This window comes from Sus scrofa, chromosome X (genome assembly GCF_000003025.6).
Source record: "Sus scrofa isolate TJ Tabasco breed Duroc chromosome X, Sscrofa11.1, whole genome shotgun sequence".
Classification (NCBI taxonomy): domain Eukaryota; kingdom Metazoa; phylum Chordata; class Mammalia; order Artiodactyla; family Suidae; genus Sus; species Sus scrofa.
Window position 1 is genome coordinate 26,363,570 of NC_010461.5, and position 22,501 is coordinate 26,386,070.

General features: G+C 39.8%; 1 protein-coding gene across 2 annotated transcripts; it reads right to left on the reverse strand.

Annotated features, from left to right (window-relative positions):
- On the reverse strand, positions 239-21,364 carry CXHXorf21 (chromosome X CXorf21 homolog). Of its 2 annotated transcripts, none has more exons than XM_001925715.4 (2): positions 21,047-21,364; positions 239-6,765 (listed from the first exon to the last, which is right to left on the reverse strand). In XM_001925715.4, the coding sequence occupies exon 2, from the start codon at positions 6,762-6,764 to the stop codon at positions 5,865-5,867; it is 900 nt and encodes a 299-aa protein (XP_001925750.1). In that variant the 5' UTR covers position 6,765; positions 21,047-21,364; the 3' UTR covers positions 239-5,864. The 2 variants fall into 2 exon arrangements, with proteins under 2 accessions (XP_001925750.1, XP_005673578.1); XM_005673521.3 differs by having other exon boundaries at positions 239-6,775; positions 21,047-21,362.

The window sequence follows — 22,501 nt, forward strand, 5'->3', positions numbered from 1 at the left end:
TGAAAGAAAAATGATTCAATACACCCTAAATAGTCATTGCATGTGTATTATTACACTTAGTGTGCCTTTGCTTAATAGGTTTTGTACTGCATAAATGAGCTTTTTTAAACAGGGACTATGAAGCTCATCTTTGTATAACAGTTCATACTCAATAAATATTGGATTTAGTTGAATTTAAAGTGTTGGATAAAAACATAACAGGTGGTTTTCAGTATGGACAAGTACAATATAAAAGGAAAATAATCCAAATTATGTTTATTGAATGCCAAATTCTAGGTTAACACAACTCAGAGATTTTGTTATTAACATACAAAATTTCCTGATTATATTGGCCCAATGCTCTACAACAGAAAAAAAAATGTCCATAAAACGTCACTTATTATCAAAGAGTGTGTAGGGAAGCAAAAAACTGAGATTATCCACAGGTGAATAATGCAAATCTATTAGTTTGAAAACTTTCACCTCTGTTACAGTGTCAGTAAAACAAAAGATACAGTATTTTATTCAAGATAACATAATCACTACTCGCAGAAATGAAAAACAGAAATAACAGTATATGGAGAAAGAAATTCACTTAAAATGTTAACTATGAATATTTGGGGATTGAGGAATTATTGGTGAGGAGTTCCTGTTGTGGCTTAAGGGGTTAAGAACCTGACATAGTTTCTGTGGTGATGTAGGTTTGATTCCTAGCCTCGCTCAATGGGTTAAGGATCTGGTGTTGCTGCAAGCTGTGGTTCAGATCCTGTGTTACGGTGGCTGTGCAACAGACTCCAGCTGTAGCTCTGATTCGACCCCTAGCCTGGGAATTTCCATATGCTGCAGATGCGGCCATAAAAAGAAAAGGAATTAAAGGCGATGTTTTCTACTTCGCTTATCCAAATAAGTAAAACTTAAGCAAGAATAAAACTTAACCAAATTTTCTAGAGTAAGTGAATATCACCTTTGGTTTTTTTTTTTTTTTTGTCTTTTTGCCATTTCTAGGGCCCTTCCCTTGGCGAATGGAGGTTCCCAGGCTAGGGGTCTAATCAGAGCTGTATCCGCTGGCCTACACCAGAGCCACAGCAACACGGGATCCGAGCCGCGTCTGCGACCTACACCACAGTTCACGGCAACACCAGATCCTTAACTCACTGAGCGAGGCCAGGGATCAAACCTGCAACCTCATGGTTCCTAGTCGGATTCGTTTCCACTGCGCCATGATGGGATCTCCCAAGTATCACCTTTGTAATGGAAAAAAGAAACATTTTAAAAGACAGAAAGAAAAAAATATAATTAGAGTCCAAAAAAGGATGTCTAAAATGAGCAAAAGAAAAAGTGGCTTAGTGTATTTGGACAAAACAAAATATACTGTGTGGGATGACAGCAGGCAGAAAAGGAAGCAAACTATTTCGTATATGTAAGCAAACATGGACCTGTTCATCTTTTTTTTTTTTTTTTAATCTTTCTAGGGCCACCCTCGTGGCATATGGAAGTTCCCAGGCTAGTGGTCGAATTGGAGCTGTAGCCACTGGCCTGCGCCACAGCCACAGCCACAGCAAATCTGAGCCGCGTCTGTGAACTGCACCACAGCTCATGGCAACACCAGATCCTTAACCCTCTGAGCGAGGCCAGGGATCGAACCTATGTCCTCATGGATACTGATCAGATTCATTTCCACTGAGACACTACGGGAACTCCTGGACGTGTTCATCTTGAATAAGGAGAATTGATAGTGGAGAGGTAAATTGTGGACAATCGAGGAAAAAAAAGATCCTGTCTGTGACGGAATAATGTCCCCCTCCCTACCTTGCCCCAGCAAATATTCATATCCTAATCCTTGGAACCTGTGAATATGTTGCCTTACAAGGCAAAAAGGACTTTGCAGATGTGATTAATTGAAGAATCTTGGCAAGAGGACATTAGCCTCAACTATCCAGGTGGGGCCAATGTAATCATAAGGGTCCTTATAAAAGGGAGGCAGGAGGCGCAGATGGCTACCACTGGTGGGGGTAGTATACAGTCATGAATTGGGAAGGAAGCCGCCCTGAGGAGATGCAAAGGGTAAGGAAATCTATTTTTTTTCTAGAGCCTCCATAATGTAGGCCAACCTCCCAACACCCTCATTTAAGCCCAGTCAGAATGGTTTTGGACTTCTTACCTCTGTAACTGTAAGATGATGTGTTGATGGTTTTTTTGTTTTTTGTCTTTTTAGGGCCACACCCAGGGCATATGGAAGTTCCCAGGCTAGGGGTCCAATCAGAGTTGTAGCTGCTGGCCTATACCGCAGTTGCAGCAACTCCAGATCTGAGCCGAGTCTGTGACCTACACCACATCTCACAGCAACATTGGATCCTTAACCCACTGAGCGAGGCCAGGTATTGAACCCATGTCCTCATGGATACTAGTCAGTTTCATTTCTGCTGAGTGACGACAGGAGCTCCAAGTTGGTGGTGTTTTAAGCCACAAATTTTATGGTCATTTGTTAAAATGGTAATAGAAAATTAATCCACTCATGCATTCCTTCAACTCCAATTCTAGCCATTGACTGTCATTCCGCTCTCACGCCTCTGCTTGGAAAACCTTTCCCATCCATCTGTCTACCTCCTATCTTATTCTTCAAAAGTAATTTAAACCCTCATTTCCCCTTGGAGTCCCTACTTGCTTTGGTCTCTTCCACTGATACCTCCTAATACATCTTTTCAGCACTTAACCATACTTGTGTTGCAACCATTGATAACTGTATCCCCTTTGGTGACACTTAGCCAAGTTCTTTGCCAAGTGGCTTTGTTACTTGTTCTTGAGTTATTTGCCAGGTCTAACAACATGATAAGCTTTCAGAGATAAGGGCCTACTCCTCTGTGTGTGGCACACATACATAGGTGTTGCCTTTGCATGCGTTTAACACACAGTGCTCCAAAAAAGCAGCATCAAATAAATGCTCACTGAAAAAAAAACAAAAAAACAAGAAACGACTGACTTCTAACAAATCATTTCTCAGGTAATCAAAGGCGAAAACATCTGTGATAGTATTATAATACATTTTATACAATTGACTAACCTGCTATAAGAAATTAATCTCATCTATTCCATTTTCTTCTTGAAGAGGAACTCTCAGTAGCAGTTGTTTTCTAGTCAGAAGTATCTATTTTTCATTCTGATGGGTTTTTAGTTTCAACCATCAGATGCAGTAGCCAATGTTGCCAAAACTTGTTTAGCCCTTTGACATGTATTAATTGGTTGCCTACTAGGTGCAAATACTGCTTAGGACATGGAGAAAAACATGAATAAGTCAAAGCTTCAATTTCAGAGGGGGGAAGATAAGCAAATAAATACCAGCAAACAGAACACTATAAAGAAAAGAAGTAACATAATGGTAGAGTTATTTTCCCTTGGAGTAGAAAACCAGTCTTTAACGAGACAAATAAGGTGGTCAACAGGAGAGCAGGTGGTAGTGGTTAAGAACCAGGACTTTTCCAGTAAAATGGAACTGAATTAAAATCTAGTTCCACCACTCACTGGGTGCCCTTGGGCAAATTACCTAACTTCCCTGAGCCCAAGTGGCTCATCAGCCTTAAGGGAAAAAAGGGGAGGAGGGGTGGGAATCATAGGCACCCTTTGTTGAGGTTATACTAAGAATTATATAAAATTCATACAAAATGCCTAACATTGTGCCAGGTACCATGGCAAGCAATTAGTACCTAGTGGCTATTATGATATGTTTTAAAACAGTGAAATGACATTTCTTAATAAATATTTCAAAACCGGGTTCTCTCCATGTTTTCTACATGTTGGCGGGGAGAATCATTCTACAAATAGAGATGGAGAGGATGCTGTTTGTCCCCTTCCCACATTCCTCCTCCTGGGTGAGGAACTCATTACCCCAACAGCTGTTAGGAGTTTGGCTGCTGAAGGCTCCCTGAACTGCCTCACCTCAGGTTACGCCCCCTGGTGGTCAAGCAAGAGAACCAAAGCCAAGCCTCCCATTTCAATTTGAATCCATTTTGAAGGGCCATCCCAATCCCAGAGCTCCCTGAGATTCCCGAGGCCTGGGTGGAAACCAATTCTCTTTTCTTGACTCCCTTATAGAGGTTATACCCAACACTCCCCAGTAAACTTGCTGGCCAGTCTCCATCTCAGAGTCAGCTTCCTCAAGGAAGCAAAACTAAGACAAACAACTGTTGTATGGGCAGGGCAGGGCAGTGCTGTGGAACAGGGTTGGCACATTCTTTTGTGGAAGGAGAGATGGTGTTTCTGGCTTCAGTGGCCACATATTCTGTCACATTTAATGAACTCTGCTCTTTGTGAAAACATCCATAAAGAATACACACATGGGTGTGGCTGTGCTCCATTAAAGCCTTATATTATGCACACTGAATTTGAATAACAATTTTCATGTTACAAAATACTCTTTTTTTATTTTTGCCATTTTATTATTTTTTCAGTGGCCACACCCTCAGCATATGGAAGTTACTGGCCAGGGATTGAATTTGAGCCACAGTTGTGACCTATGCCGCAACTGTGACAACACCAGATCCTTTAACCACAGCCCCACGCTAGGGATCAAACTCGGGCCCCAAGCTGCTGCAGTCGGTTTCTTAAACCATGCACCACAGTGGGAGCTCTTACTTTTTCCATTTTAAAGTGGTTGAAAAAATTCTTAGCTTATGGGAGTTCAAAAGGGATATAACCCAACTTAGTGTGGTAATCATTTAATAATAAGCAAATAGGAAATCACAGCGTACACATGAAATTAACATGTTATATGTCAATTATATCTCAATAAAAGAAACAGGTGGCAGGCTAGATGTGGCCAATGAGCCATGGTTTGCCAAGCCCTGAGCTAGAGGAATAGAGTAGAGCAGTCAGGCTCTCATAAAGCTACCATCCTAGTTCATGAATTTACAGAATTTGACATCATGAGACCCTAGAGCTTATAAGAGAAACCAAAAAGACCCCTTCCTGGCTCCAGAAGGGTCAAGAGGGCATGTAGAAGAGGAAGAGAAAAAAAAACGGGAAAAATAAGGAGTTCCCAGGTGGCCTAGTGGGTTAAGGATCTGGGATTGCCACTGCCGTGGCGCAGGTTCAATCCCTGTCCTGGCAACTTCTGCATGCCACATGTGTGGCCAAAAAGAAAAGAATATATTAAAATGGGAGAAATAAAATCCATAATTTCTTTAGAAGCTTAGTACTAACCAGAAAACAAAACACAGCAAAATAAAACAATAGTTGAATATTCATCATGTGGTATTTTCCATTTAGAAAACTTCATCTCACCTGATAAACAGAATTAGAGTTGAGTGGCTTTTTGTAGCTAAGTAATCATAAAAAATAAAAACACAATTGCAATTAGCTACTATTTTAATATTTATGAATGTATTTTTAAGTCATCTGTTACAGGATAGAGAAAAGAGATAGAAACATATTTTGAGACCTGTTTGAACCTGTCTTTCTACCCAAATATAGCAGCCTTCACAGTCCATTTCCCTCAAGGAGAAACAACTTGGAGGAATTTACTTGAGTGGCAAACGTAGTCTTAACTCCTTACCCTGAAACCTTTGGCTTCTAGTTTTGCCATGGTGCGTGTTCTTCTTTGGTGTGTCTTTTTCAATTTCTTTGTTCCCTTAAGGGAATCATATGTTTTATTTTCTGATCGTTTTTATTTTTGCTTTGTTGCTATCCAACCGTCGCTTTGAAGTCATTACATTCCTTCATGTGTTGTTATTATTAGCAGATTCCCTCCTAATCCACACCTGACCTCCAGCAGACCTTTGTTTCTCCAGTTCATGACTCCCCTTAGCAACCCTCCTGCACATTCTCAGAGTCAGTGAATGATTGTTGCCTAAGATTTGAGGAGTTGAGCAAAAGGAATAGAAGCCTTTTCTCTATGGATTCACATTACTATACTGAGAAATATGGAGACTCGGTGTGCTGATTTCAGTTGACACCAACTGTAGTAGACGGTTAATGACTATATCCCTGGCTTTTGAGGTCTCCAGGTTCTTCTCTCTAGAGACTTGAATGCTAATTTGGTCCACACTTGTCATAATGAGTTCAGATGCCAGAATCTGTGTAGGAGAGCTGTCATGGAACATATTGTCCATAATGTACTGCTTATATAACTCCACCACCTTCTGCTCCAGGTACTCATTCAGGACTGCATTCGAAATAGGTTTCTGCATTTGCAGGCTGCTTTTCTCTTTGACACTGGTGATTCTCCAGTAGGATGAATAGCGCTGGATGGGTTTTGGTGGCAAGTCACTGGGCTGAGTGGAAATGGAATCCTCCATGGTCAAAGGAATCTCAGACGATTTCAGCAAAGGGCCATGTTCGAAACTGCCCTCGGAGGCAAAATCCGTTGTCACTGAATTAAGGGCCATCACCTGGCCCCCTGCGATATGTAAGTCATTGTAATTCTTGCAAATACTCTTGCAGGAAGGAGGAACCAGGTAGGTCTCTCTGCTGGGATCTCTATATAACTCAACTGTGGCCAAGTTCGGGCTTTCGAACACAGGATTGGGGTTGGCTTGCAATACCGTGATCATCGGATTTCTGCTAGGATGGCTCTCTCTCGAATGCACTGAAGAAATAAACTTGTCAGAGGATTTGCAGCTCACATAGAGATTTCGGACTTGCGTTTTGTCCACAGGGGAATAGTAAAGAGCAGTAGCAGCTGTGGCTTCAGTCTCTTCTTTTTCCTCAACTACCTGCTCGTTACAAGATGTACAGTTCCAGTAGATGTCATTCTGGTAGGCGAGTCCACTGAGATACCCTTCTGACAGCATTCTGGAAGAGACTTAGGGAGTAACAATGAGGGAGAAGAAGATTGGAATTTTAAAAATTGGCACTGGTATATCAAAAAAGTAAAGGAAAATAAATAAGCTCATTGCATTCATTTCCCAAGCCATTACTCATTCTGTTCCTGCTGTACACCAGGGCATTGGAATGTGCTGGAAGTATAAAGATGAAGCGGACACAGTTTCATCCTTTGAGAAGTTTTACTATTGGATAAAATTAACTGGGCATAAACAATTCCAATATTTATCACTGAGGGTAATAATAGTGATGAGTATGAAGCAAGTACAGAAAAGGTGCCTCTAACAACCTGGGGTGAAGGAGGAGAAGTGATGGAGTTTGTCCCAGAGAAGGTGACATTTCAGCTAAACCGAAGATGAAGAAGTCCATCCTTAGGGAGAGTTACAAGAGAAGGTGATGATAAGGCCTGTTTGGCATATATAAAACATGGAGCATCAGCAGAAAGGGCCAGGAAAATAAGCGGGAATTGGATCCTGAAGGGCTTTGAGAGTCAGACAAGGGTGTTTGTGTTCTGCCCCAAAGGAAATGGAGAGTGGTTGATGAGCTACACACTGGAGAAGCAGCATAGATACTAGGTTATAAAAAAAAAAATGAATTCTGGAGTTCCCATCATGGCGCAGCGGAAACAAACACAACTAGGAACCATGAAATTGCGATCCCTGGCCTCAGTGGGTTAAGGATCTGGTATTGGTGTGTGCTGTGGTGTAGGTCACAGACAGGGCTCCAATCTGGTGTTTCTGTGGCTGTGGCATAGGCCAGTGGCTACAGCTGCAATTGGACCCCTAGCCTGGGAACCTCCTTATGCTGTGGGTGTGGCACTAAAAAGACAAAAGACCCAAAAAAGAAAAAAAAGTGAATCCTGCTGTATAGCACTGGGAACTATATCTAGTCATTTATGATGGAGCATGATAATGTGAGAAAAAGAATGTATATATATGTATGTGTGACTGGGTCACCTTGCTGAACAGTAGAAAATTGACAGAACACTGTAAACCAGCTATGATGAAAAAAATAAAAATCATTTTAAAAAATGATTTTCGTCTTAATCCAATAAATGATTGTTGAATGGAGTTCCCGTTGTGGTACAGCAGAAACAAATCTGACTAGGAACCACGAGGTTGTGGGTTCGATCCCTGACCTTGCTCACTGGGTTAAGGATCTGACGTTGGTGTGAGCTGTGGTGTAAGTCACAGACGTGACTCAGATCTGATGTTGCTATGGCTGTGATGTAGGCCAGCAGCTGTAGCTCCAATTCGACCCCTAACCTGGGAACTTCCATATGCTGCAGCTGTGGCCCTAAAAACCACACACACAAAAAAATCGTTGAATTATTTTTTCTAGAAATGAAATTTGTGGCAGATTGTACTGAATATAAGAGCTGTATCTTCTCATCTTTGTATTTTATCCCTGGGAACTAGCATTGTTGGCTGTATTTAGGAGGGAATCAAAAGAAACTTAACTTGAATAAATATCCAATAGCAATAGCATGGTATGAATTAATTCACTATCAACCCATCATGAAGGACCATGATGCCTCATCTACCTTTGCTGCCCAGGATGGCTATCTTGCTCTGTCCTTGGCAGTTTGCAGAATATGTCCTGGAAATGTCCCTGTAACTGTGTTTACATCTGCTGCAGTTACTAAGGGGCTTTCCTGATAGAGAGCTTTTCCTCCACCTTCCCCTACCCCTTCAGCAGTTGTCACTGCACTCTGGAGTGGTTAGAATAGGCTAGAAACAAGCAGGTGCATTTTCTAAAAAAGGAACACATGACATTCCTGGCAATGGCAGAACAGACAACAGCGAGGAGAACTCGTCCTCTTTGGCCTTGAGGGCTAGGCTTCTAAAACAGACCCATCAACTTGATCCTGAGAATGACAAGTCAAATTAGAAAAGGATTATTTTATTCCCAAGGGTCCTTTTCTTGTTTTAGTATCTCTCTTATATTTATGCAGTCATTTGCCAAGTTAAGTTTTTAATTGTGTAAAGTTAATATAATCAGTATATTCATTTCAGTTGTATTTTCAATGTTTTATTTCCTCTTTTGGAACTATTCCAAGATCTATTCATCAGTAGGCACAAGAAGAAACTTCAATATAACTAATTAGAAAATGCAAATCAGGAGTTCCCATCGTGGTGCAGTGGTTAACAAATCTGACTGGGAACCATGAGGTTGCAGGTTTGATCCCTGGCCTTGCTCAGTGGGTTAAGGATCTGGCATTGCCATGAGCTGTGGTGAAGGTTGCAGATGTGGCTTGGATCCCACAATGCTGTGGCTCTGGTGTAGGCCAGTGGCTATGGTGGCTAGGCTCCGATTAGACCCCTAGCCTGGGAATCTCCGTATACCGAGGGAGTGGCCCTAGAAAAGGCAAAAAGAAAAGAAAAGAAAAAATGCAAATCAAAACTATAAAACTGCAAATCAAAACTACCACCTCACACCAGTCAGAATGGCCATCATTAACAAGTCCGCAAATAACAAATGATGGAGAGGGTGTGGAGAGAAGGGAACCCTCCTACACTGTTGGTGGGAATGTACAATGGTGCAGCTACTCTGGAAAACTATAGAACTACCATATGATCCAGCAGTCTAAGTCCTGAGCATATATCTGGACAAAAACTACAATTCAAAAAGGTATATGCACCTCTATGTTCACTGCAGCGCTATTCACTGTAGCCAAAACATGGAAACAACCTAAATGACCATTTACAGATGAATGGATAAAGAAGGTGGGGTACATATATACAATAGAGTACTACTCAGCCATAAAAAAGAATGAAATAATGCCATTTGCAGTGACATGGATGCAATTGGAGAGTCTCTAGGTGAAATAAGTCAGAAATAGGACAAATAGCATGATATCACTTACATATGGAATCTAAACTATGGCACAAATGAACCTATCTACAAAGTGGAAACAGACTCACAGAGAACTGACTTGTGGCTGCCAGCAGGGGGGAGGAGAGAGTAGGATGGACTAGGAATTTAGGGTTAGTTTATTCATTCTAAATGTAATAGTTTGCATAATCAATGAGCACAGGGAACTATATCCAATCTCTTGGGATAGACTGTGATGGAAGGTAATATAAGGAATGTGTGTGTGTGTATACACATATATATATTTATGACTGGGTTGCTTTGCTGTACAGTAGAAATTGTCACAACATGGTAAATCAACTGTAATTTTTAAAATATCCTGAAAAAAGTATCAATTATTTAAATGTTTACCATATTCCAAGCATTGTCATGTACCATAAAGATACAAAGTTAAAGATCTTCAACAAAGTTGCAAAGTAATTCTTGTATGCTGGACATACTTAAAAGGGTAAGAAAATTTTCTTTCCTGAAAAAAATTCATTAAGTGTGATTCTGTTCTTAAACAAACTGAACATCCACGGGAGAAGGAAAATCTTATATTCATAAAAAGATAGTAAACCAAGCAAGTTTATCATGAAGGTTTAATACTGATGCAGTTACTTCACAACCTTCCCACTCCACCCACCCAGGCTGGAGCTAGGGCTTAGCACCTTCAAGACCTCAGAATATTATTGTGGAAAACCGGAGCAGAGACACAGATCTCTATGGGGGGGGGATTTTGTTTGTTTTTGTCTTTTTAGGGCCACACCCATGGCATATGGAGGTTCCCAGGCTAGGGGTCCAATCAGAGCTACAGCTGCCAGCCTACACACAGCCACAGTAATGCCAGATCTGAGCCGCATCTTCGAACTACACCACAGCTCACCGCAATGCTGGATCCTTAACCCACAGAGCGAGGCCAGGGATTGAACCCGCAACCTCATGGATGCTAGTCAGATTTGTTTCTGCTGCACCACAATGGGAACACCCACATCTCTGTTTCTGAGTTTGTAAATAGACTTCAAAAACTCTTGGCAGAAATCATAATTTGAGAGAAATGGCTTTTGAGATACCTTGACCTGAGCTTTGAAATATCAGACTCTATAACCCTGAATGACTTAAGGCATAATATTTATTTATCAGCAGTAGACTCAGTGGGAAGTTCCCATCGTGGCTCAGTAGTAATCAACCTGACTAGTAACCACGAGGGGCTCTGGTTGGATCCCTGGCCTCACTCAGTGGATTAAGGATCTGGTGTTGCCATTAGCTATGGTGTAGGTCACAGACCCTGCTTGGATCTGGTGTTGCTGTGGTGTAGGCCAGCAGCTGCAGTTCCCATTCAGATGGAATCCCCTGTGGTAGGAAACAGTATGGTTCCGGATAGACTTGAGAAACCAAGAGTAGAAGAAGCTGTGCCCTACCTCCCGTGTAGAACCTGAGGAAGCAAGAAGTCTCAGTTCTCTCCTACACAGCCTGGTATGAGAGCAGGAGGAAAGCCAACCACGTGGAGTACCTGGGTGGACAGGCCTGAGGCTGCCTCACAAAGTCTGCTTCCATACCAGCCGGCTGCCCAGAGCCTGCACACCTGGAGAATACCTCAATTTGGCATGGGAAGACTGCAGACATGATGTTTATAGACTGTTAGCCAGGGGCCAGGTGAAGGACAAGAAGTCACCATGGATGCCAATGAGACTGCATGATGATGGCTACAAACCGGCTGCCCCCTCTCCCCACATCCCCAGATGACCCTATGGCTTTATAAAAGTGAGCTGGAACTTAGAAGCAAGCCCAAATAGGAAGGACCCCTGAAGTGAGAGAAATGAGCCTGGTTGACGGTGGTTACTCAGCATATGAGCTCAAAAGCAAGATCACATTGAGGTAGATAAAAGCAAACATTTTCAGGAAAAATAACAGATTAGGCATATACCTGGGTTTTCCTTCCCCCAAATTTCACTAAAACAACAGTAAATGACTTTTTAAAATGTAATACACAAAGCGAGAAGAGATGACACTAGAGCAGTTGCCTTTTAGAAGCTGGAAAGCAGTAGTCCAGGAGAAGCAAATGAAAAATCTAGACCAGTGCAGTCCAACAAAACTTTCTGGGATGACCCAATGATCTACGTATGTGCTGTCCAAAATATCAACAAATAGCCACATGTGGCTATTGATAACTTGAAATGAGGCTAATCAAACTGAATTTCATTAATTAATGAATTAACTATTGAATTTTAAAATATCATATGGCTAAGATATTGCACAGCAGACTTGGAAAGTAGTGACGGTGATGATGTGGCATCACTCTTGTGTACCCCTTGTTCTCTTTCAGTCATATCCTAAATCACCTGCTATTCATATTTTTCATATAAACAATCAGCCCTAATGGTTTCTTTTTTTCATTTTATCTGGATGATCTTTATGAGTCCTCCAGGTAGTATCCATTCCTTCATGATAGTGAAGCAAAACAGGTCCAGGATTTTTGAGTAATAGGCCCTTTGCTCTATTTCTCATGGGCTGAGAGTTTGTTGGTACCTTCATTCTGATAGAATAAGAGCCCTACCATTCTGATGTGTGAGACCCAAGGCCGACCAGTACAGCTGTAGGTGCAATGATGGAAAACAGAAAATGTGTCCTAATGTCTAGGGGTAGATACTCCCATGCCTAATGGAAGAGATTCCTGCAAAGAGGCATGGGGAGAAAATGTCCAGGAGGTAAATTGGGATATACAAGGCTAAGGGCTGAAACAATACAAAGGGCTGGAAGGTAAGCAACCTTATTCAAGGCATGATGTGATCTATAAGTAAAAGGCAAGGTGAATTTCAGCAGGGTGATATTGGAGTCAAGAACTCAAGTTAGAAGGCTGCTGGTTTCATCTCCACCTGAGGTGACTGGGACAGGAACCAGGAAGGAGGTAACAGAAAAACAAGAGAAGTGATGAACTTGAGAGACCATGATTCCTAGGCTTGGAAGTGAAGAAGAGGAGTCCGAAGTAACTGAGACTAGGCATGCTGGCAAATGCCACCATTGTTGATCAAAATGGGGAGAAGGGGAGAAGAGGAGAAGGAAAAAGGGAAAGAGCTGATGGGTTTAATTTAGTTTCTCTTGAGTCTGACATGCAGTAAACTGAGTGAGCAGGGAGCTCATTAGAGGTTTTAGTTATAGTCAACAGTGGAATCATCTCCCCAAGTGCGCGATGTAGGTTTTAACATTGTGGGGCTTGAGGAACTTTTGTTTATAATAATTTTTGTGTGAAACCTGCCTTGAATAAGTACAAGGAGGAATGAGCACCAACAAAAGTTGCAATGTTTCTAACTTTGTAAGGACTGCAAGAGCTTCAAGGGTGAACATATCACATTTTTTTTTTTTGGTCTTTTGCCTTTTTTCTAGGGCTGCTTCCCGTGGCATATGCAGGTTCCCAGGCTAAGGGTCTAATCCGAGCTGTAGCTGCCGGCCTATGCCACAGCTCACGGCAATGCTGGATCCTTAACCCACTGAGCAAGGCCAGGGATCGAACCCGCAACCTCATGGTTCCTAGTAGGATTCGTTAACCACTGCGCCACGACAGGAACTCCCGTATCATATTTTAAAAATCTACATTCAAAGGTAAATTTGAATTGTTAGATTCATTAAGGCAAAAAAAAATCTTGAACTGATAGTTAAGAGATCAGAATTCTAGCTCTGACCTTGTCATTAGCTGTCTAGTTAATGGCAAGTCTATAAAAGAGCTGACATTAGTACTAGCTACAACCCAGATTCTATTATAAGTGCTTTTTGTGTAGTAAATCAATGGATATGCACAAAACTCTAAACTGTAGATAGTACTTAATTTACACTTAATTATATTTAATTTATAGGTGTCAAAGTTAAGCAATAAATGCAAAGCCATCAGGCATTTAAACACTGACAGAAAACAAAGCCAACACTCACATGCCAATTAACCTCTCAGAGACTCAGCTTCTTATCTGTAAACTTAGAATGCAGGATTTAATTATGTATAGGGGCTCCTCAAACTTTAATATTGTCTGGGGACTATATTAAGTCTGAGGACTTAATATTGACTATATTAAGAGGACAGAGTGAAGTGAACATTACTCAGAATCAAAATCAATTTCTAAAAGTTAGCAGCAGAGGGCAGCAGAGAGCACACTAAGGCAGCTTTTGTAAGATTGTTCTCAAGCTATGCAGAGTAATGTGTCAAACAAAAATTATACATATATTAGCTCCTCTGATCTTTATTTTTTATTTTTAAGTGTTTATTTCTTTTTAATTTTATTGGAGTATAGTTGATTTACAACGTTGTACTAGGTTAAGGTGTACAGCAAAGTGAATCCCAGGGTACCTGCACATACATATAAATACATCCATTCTTTTTTCACACACAGTTTATTACAAACTCTTGAGTAGACTTTCCTGTGCTATAAAGCAGATTCTTGGTAATCTGTTTTTTCATTTTTGTTCGTTTTGTTGAAGTATAGTTGACTTACAATTTTGTGAGCATTTCTGCTGTACCACATGATTCAGTCATACATGTACATGTATCCATTCTTTTCAGATTGTTTTCTCATATAGATTTTCACAGAATATTACATAGAGTTCTCTGCGCTATATAGCTCATTTGATATTTATTTTAAAAAAACCTTTTAATTTAACACTAGAATGAAAATAGTGTTACATATCATATCTTTAATTTTTATTTATTTTTTGCTTTTTAGGGCCACACCCACGGCATATGGAAGTTTGCAGGGTAGGGAATCGGAGCTGCAGCTGCAGGCCTACACCACAGCCACAACAACGTGGAATCTTAGCCTCATCTGCGACCTACACCACAGCTCAAGGCCTCAGCCACTGAGTGACGCCAGGGATTGAACCCACATCCTCATGGATACTAGTCGGATTAGTTTCCACTGCACTACAATGGGAACTCCATGACATTTTAAAAGAAAGTTACTTGGGTTTATTTTTTAAATTGTTGGCATTTTTCTTAATTAATTTCAGTGATTGTAAAATTCTTAGATATCAATCTCTTCAAAGGTATCATAAAAGATATGCTTCAGGAGTTCCCGTCGTGGTGCAGTGGTTGGCGAATCCGACTGGGAACCATGGGGTTGCGGGTTCGGTCCCTGCCCTTGCTCAGTGGGTTGACGATCCGGCGTTGCCGTGAGCTGTGGTGTAGGTTGCAGACGCGGCTCGGATCCTGCGTTGCTGTGGCTCTGGCGTAGGCCGGTGGCTGCAGCTCCGATTTGACCCCTAGCCTGGGAACCTCCATGTGCCGCGGGAGCGGCCCAAGAAATAGCAACAACAACAACAAAAGACAAAAGACAAAAAAAAAATAAATAAATAAATAAAAGATATGCTTCAAACAGATGTTAACATATTTGACTGAATTTCATCTGAGACAGTAAAACTTATGCTAATGGATTACTTCATTTGTTCAAACATTTTATCACTTGAACTTTATTTTCTCATCATAGAAAATATAGAGACAAAGATAGAGCTATATCTGGAATTCTCCATGACTGATTAAGTGTGAAGGAAAAGATTCTCAAGGACATTTACGGATAAGATTTTCTAGGCAAATTTAGCCTCCATTAATCATTACCAGACAGGGGAATACCAAAATTAACTCATGTGCAAATTCACAACTTAAGTATGTGCTAAAGTGCAGCACATTATTAAATCATTTACTTGGATTTCAGGGAAAAAATTGTAATATAAATTCTGCCTTCTACACTAACATTTACGTCATTTTTTCAGAAAACTGTTATGATTTTGTACATAGACATACTTTTAATTTACACTCAAACAATACAAGTATGGATTCAGAAAGAAAAACTAAAGAGGGAAGAACTTTATAAGAGGGAACGTTTGGAAAAGCTGAAGTTTAGGATCAGCAAACTGTTTCTGTAAATGGCCAAATACTTAACTGTCTTAGCTTTCTGTCACAACTACACAACTCTGCCATCATAGCTGGAAAACAGCCACAGACAATATGTAAACAAATGGCTATGGCTGTGTTCCAATAAAACTTTATTTACAAAAACAGGCAGGGGAGCCAATCTGACCCACAGGCTTTGACTTGCCTGTCCTTGACTTAAGTCGAAAAGATGTAGAAGGTTAGAGCATAATAATGGCACTTGTGTTGGGTGCTTTCCAAACACTACCCCTCATCTTCCGACGACATTGCACTGTTAGATGTTATCATAATCTGGGTTTTCCAAATGAGAAAATCGAGGTGAAGATAGGACACATGACCTTCCCAGGGTCGACGCAGGGCAGATAAGTACTAGAGGCAAGATTCAAGTCCAAATTTACTAACTGCAAATTTTTAAGAGCAGATCATACTCTTGCATAGTTGAGAGCAGTTTAATATCAGTCATGACAAGCAATGAGTCCTTCCAGGAAAAGAGAACCAGCCCAAACTCCACTTAATAATAGCACTTGCAGGAGTTCCCGTCGTGGCGCAGTGGTTAACGAATCCGACTAGGAACCATGAGGTTGCGGGTTCGGTCCCTGCCCTTGCTCAGTGGGTTAATGATCCGGCGTTGCCATGAGCTGTGGTGTAGATTGCAGACGCGGCTCGGATCCCGCGTTGCTGTGGCTCTGGTGTAGGCCGGTGGCTACAGCTCCGATTCGACCCCTAGCCTGGGAACCTCCATATGCCGCGGGAGCGGCCCAAGAAATAGCAACAACAACAACAACAACAACAAAAAAATAGCATTTGCAGAGTTCCTGTTGTGGTGCAGCGGAAAGAAATCCGACTAGGAACCATGAGGTTGTGGGTTCGATCCCTGGCTTCGGTCAGTGGGTTGAGGATCCGGAGTTGCCGTGAGCTGTGGTGTAGGTTACAGACACAGCTCGGATCTGGCAGTGCTGTGGCTCTGGTGTAGGCTGCCAGCCACAGCTCTGATTAGAACCCTAGCTTGGGAACCTCCATATGCTGCGGGAACGGTCCTAGAAAAGGCAAAAAGACAAAAAAAAAAAAAAAAAAAGAAAAAAGACATAACACTTGGCAAATGAAAGAAGGTACAGTGAAATACAGAAAGAAAAGCTCCAAGACAACTAATGCCCACCCCACAGGGCTACACGTATGTCCCAGTTGTGTATCAATGTTCATATATCTTTCCGACATACAAATAATTTATCCTCTGCTCTTTTAATCTAACCATGTGAACATTTTCCTTAACCATTCCCACTGCTTTAGCCGGGCAACATCTCAACCTTAATTTTACAACCACAGAGTAATTTAATATTGCAGATGCCCTACATAAATTCAACAGTTCCTCATTACCTCTAGGATGAAGTCCACACATATTAGGCCCTCGTGGTATGTGGTTCTTATCTGCCTTCACCTCATCGCTGCCTGTTCCCACAAGACCCAGCAGCCATGCTGAACTCCTAGTTCTTACCGAAATCCATGCACCCCAGGCATTTATGCCTTTCTTTCATCCTGAGAGCTCTGGTTCCCTTTCCATTACCTGTCCCACCACCCACCCCCTTTTAAGTCTCCCATCTCCACATTTCAGAGCCCCTGGCCATTCCTTCAAAATCCCTGGCCCTAAATAGAAATTCTAAGTTCTCTCTCCTACCCCAATATATTTATCAGAATTGCATAGGACTTTTGCAAAATCCAGCTGCTACCCTAAATGGTAAAATAAGTCATTTGGATAGTTCTTTAAATAATGGAGTAACTGGCAATAGCAAAAGTAGATGGAGTATTGGGAGGCAGTGATAGGTGGCAAAACAGATTCTGTCTCTGGAAGGACATTTTGCAAGCATATGAACTAAGGCTTCTGAGAAGCTGGGTTGCAACATTGCAAAGACCTCCACAGAGGCATGAAAATGGATGCAGTGAGATGGGGCTGCCTGCCAGTCTCACGGGATATAACTCATAGTAATAAGAATAGGAAAGTGTTGTCTTCAGTTCTGTAAAAGATCTGGAGCCTAGCTAGTTGGGGTGCCATTGGGTTCCCTCCTATCAGCAGGTCTGCTTATACAGATGTTCCTTTTAACAGTTAGAAAAATGTACATCTACAGGCGCATTTTACATTAGCAAATAATTTCTCCTAGTAGATGTCGAGGGTTTTTTTCTTTTTTATATTCTGTGTAATCACCGTATAGGCCTGCATGAATGTCTCCTTAGGCCAGATTTGGAGAAGACGAATTTCTAAATCACATCTCCTGCAAATTGCCTTTCAAGTAGCTTGGACCAGGTTATTCTCTCATCATCAATGTCTGAGATTAATTGTGTCTACTAACATTTCTCAACACACTATTATTTTTTAATTTTCCAATCAGATGAGGACATTTATTTTTGCCTCAAATTTGAGGGTCACACAAATACTCTTCTTAAGATGATGTGTTGATGATATATCAGCAATGTTATTTTTTACTACCACCATCCTCAAAATGCTCTATTTCATCTATCTCTTTATTTCCCCTACAATCTAAATTTTAGAGGCCTTAATTCCAATCTGTGAGGCTTTTTTGGTTTTATTATAGTTGATTTACAGTGGTGTATTAGATCAGGTGTATAGCAAAGTGAACTAGTTTTACACAAACATATCCATTTCTTTTTTCCCATATAGGTTATTATAGCACATTGAGTAGACTTCCCTGTGCTATACAGTAGGTCCTTGTTACTTATCTATTTTATATACAGTAGTGTGTATATGTTAATCCCAGGCACCCAATTTATCTCCCTCCCCCCATACAGTTTCCCCTTTCCTAACCATAATTTTGATTTCAAAATCTGTGAGTTTGTTTCTCTTTTATAAGTGAGTTCTTTTGTATTTTTTATTAGATTCCACAGATGAGTGATGTGTTTTTTAAAAGATCATATTTTGTTCTTAATCTAGTTATGATTTTTTTTCATTATATGATAATGTAACACAATCTATATTACATTTTTTTTTCCAAGTGGATTATATAAGATTCTTACCCAAAACAAGGGGTTGCTTTAGGAAGGCTCTCTCTATATAAAAAAGCATCTTCATTTTCCTGACCTTTAACTTAGAAAATACATGTGCTTTTTTTACATGCACTAATCATATACCTTGAATTATATTCCTATTATTTCATATTTTGTGGTATTTGTTGATGGAAGCTCTAAAGAATCTCTTACTTTGTATTTACAGTTCCTATTACAAAATATATAACTGAGGTTATTGATTCTTCTGTCAAATATGAAGTGATTCTTTTTTAATTCAATTTTTATCCTGAAGTATAGTTGACTTACAACGTTGTGTTAGTTTCAGGTATACAGCGAAGTGAATTAATTATACATATATCCATTCTTTTTCAAATTCTTTTCCCATCTAGGTTATTACATAATACTGAGTAGAGTTCCCTGTACTATACAGTAGGTCCTTGTTGATTATTTATTATATATATGTACATTAATGTGGATATATTAATCCAAAACTACTTATTTATCCCCCCCAAAGTGATTCTTAATTAACAAGTTAATTTCTAGAAGTCTCATTTGATGGCTAATAAGTCAGAAGGTCTTTGTTTTTCATATTAACATAAAGTAAATAATTTTGACACAAAATGTGGGGACTAAAAAAATAAGAAAATTATAGTAGTATTGATCAATGTTAAATTTCCTTGGTGTTATAATTGTTAATCATTGTTAATTATATTGTTAATTATGGCTATTGCCATTAACATTTATTTAATTGTAGGCCCATCACCCAAATACATTGCAAGATACTTGATTTAATGCTGAAATTTAAAAAATAAAAACTCTCTAATGGACATATAGATAATTGGGGAAGTTTGAATATGGATTGTATATTAGATAATAGTATTGTATTAATGTTAAATTTCCGTAGCATTATAATCATGTAGAAGACTGCCCTTTTACTTAGGAGATACAGGCTCTAAAGGATTTGAAAGTGATGTGTCCTAAAGCAAACAATATAATTTCATACAGTTCAGGAAAGAAAACCTGTGTGTGTATACACATACACACACACACAGACATAGCAGAAGAGAAAATAAATGTGGCAAAGTGCTAAAACTAATTAATCTACATGATGGAAATGTGTGTTCATTGTACTATTCTTTCCATTTTTATATAGGTTTGAAACTTCACAAGATAAAAATGGGGGGAAGTAACTAGATTTAGTTAATGAAGGCAAATTTACATTCTATCATGTTTTGAAGAGCTCAGAGGGACAGTATCTTACATATCTGAGATAATCACTAGGTATGTGTTTGGAAATGTTTCAGTAACTTGAAGGAGATCTTGAAAACATCGCTTTACTCAGATAATAAAGTTAGTGCACTATGCTTATACAGCCCCAAACTACTATTATAATATGAATGTTTTACACAATTTTCAAATATACTCTACTGCTCCAAGAGGCTTCTCAAGCTCAGAAACACGATCTTCTTACACTGACCTACACAAGAAGTTGTTTAAAAATATCAGTATGAATATTCTGGCCAAAGCAAGTTGATATTCAAGTGTCGGGATATGTGCATAAGAAAAAGACTGTTTGGGGAGCTTGGGCTTATCAGACACAACTTAGAATAGATTTACAAGGAGATCCTGCTGAATAGCATTGAGAACTTTGTCTAGATACTCGTGTTGCAACAGAACAAAGGGTGGGGGAAAAAATGTAATTGTAATGTATACATGTAAGGATAACCTGACCCCCTTGCTGTACAGTGGGAAAATAAAAAAATTATAAAAAATAAAATAAAAGACACAAAAAAAAGAAAGAAAAAGACTGTTTGATCAGGTCTAAAGATAACTCAAACAGAAGCCCACCTGTGTATATACTATCTTTAATACCAATAGGGAGACTTGCCCCAAATCACCCAGATGGCAATTCAAAAAGCACATCGCTGTAGAACACGTTCACTTTGAGTGTGTCTTGCCACATAGAAGAACACTTATCACTGGCTCATCCAATGAATAATTTAGAGTCAAATCCAATTGGGATTTATTGTGATTGTAGTCATCTCTAAAACTCCATCTTTGGGACCAGATTTAAGAGTTACTCTGCCCCTGCCAAATTCTGCTTAGGTTTTTAGGCCTTTAAAAAAAACACAAAAGCTAAACCTGTGTAGCAGTTAGTGAACAGGGACTGAATAAATTAAACAACTCTTCGATCAGACCAGTCAAATTCAGGTAAAAAGAAAATTTTAGAAATGCTCAAAATGTGAGAATGAGGTAAGAGGAAGAGGATACTTGGCTTCATTTGTCATTATTGTATAACTCCATTGAAGGCTTACTTACATGTCCACTCAGCTCTAATTTGGTAAATGAGAAGAGCGTTTTAGATGTCATGAGGCGGGAGCTGAGTTCTGATGATAAAGGGCGAAGAAAGTTTAAGAAGAGAAATGACAGAAAAAGTTCATAGTCAGAGAGCCTGTTGCCTCCTTTGCTTACCTTCACTAACCAGTCTGTGCCTTTGGTCCCGCAGAAACACAACGATTGACCATATAAGAGATGAACAAGCCAGCCAGTGCTTTTGCCAGAAATGTTCACAAGCCTTTGGTGAGTCTACTTTTCACTGGTAAGACCAAGAAACTTGGTCATTAAGCTGATCATCGCAGTTGCTGTTTTTTTTATAACTGATCCTATGGAAAAACTTGTTTTTGCTCAAGTTTGATTTGTGCTAAAGAACAGTGGGAAGTCCCAGGAAGGGGGAGGCAATAACTGCCAAACCCACATCGAGCCACAGAATGGTGTTTCTTCCCCTTTTTCGAAAAATGAAACCTATCTATGAAACTGTCTCTTGTTAAAATAGTTTATTGCTACACATTATGTAAGAACCCTCTCGACATAAATTGACTCCTCTAACAATCAATTCTCTGGGTCCCCTCTCCCAAAAGAGAGCCAAAGTCATATATGATTTAGTGAATTCCCAGTTCCATCATTAACTTATAATTTTTAAGAAGTATTATTTCTCACTTGTACTCATAATTTTTAAAAATGCAAATGAAAACAGTTTTCTCTTTCAAATTAACCAAAGTAAAAAAGGTGTTAGTACACGAGTGGGCAAGTTTGTGGATAAACAAGCAGTCTCATTCACTATTAATGAGATTATAAACATTTTTAAAAGGCAATTTATCAGTATCTGTCCAAGATTTTTTCTGAAATTTTAAATATTCAAGCACTTGTTCTCAACAATTTTTATTTCTAAAGTTTATCCATTGGATATATTTGCACCTGTGCACAAAGACATGTGAAAAGATATTTGTCGCAGCATTAAGAAATAACTCAAAGGAGTTCCTTTGTGTCTGAGCAGGTTAAGGATCCAGCATTGTCACTCCTGTGGTGCGGGTTTGAGCCCTAGCCCAGGGACTTCCACATGCTGAAGGCACCAACAAGAAAACAAAACAAAAGCAAAACAAAACAAAGAAACAGCTAGGAAAAAATATTCATAAATGGGATATTGGCTAAATACCTGAGAGTATATCCCTACCATAGAAAATGATGCAGTTGTTAGAGTGAAGTGGCTTTATGTATAACAGAAGGAAAAGATCTCAGAGTTCCTGCCCTAGCACAGTAAGTTAAGAATCTGACTGCAATGGCTCAGTTCACTGTGGAAGCATGAGTTGGATCCCTGGCCTGGCCCTGGAGCAGTGAGTTAAACAATCCAGCATCGAAGCACCTGTGGTTTGGATTTAATTCCTGGCCCAGGAACTTCCATATGCCACAGAGGCAGCCATAAAATTTTTTTAAAAAGGAATAGATTTCCAAGTTACATTACTTAGCAATACTATATAAGATATAATATTCTCCAATATGTGTTTTTAAAGGAATATATATATATATGCACATATATTTGCTGATGCATAGCATAGTTCTATAGGGATATACAAGGAACTAGAAAAAGGC

Excerpts from the sequence above, each read along its gene's own strand:
- CXHXorf21 (XM_001925715.4), bottom strand. The coding sequence starts at position 6,764 with ATGCTGTCAGAAGGGTATCTCAGTGGACTCGCCTACCAGAATGACATC.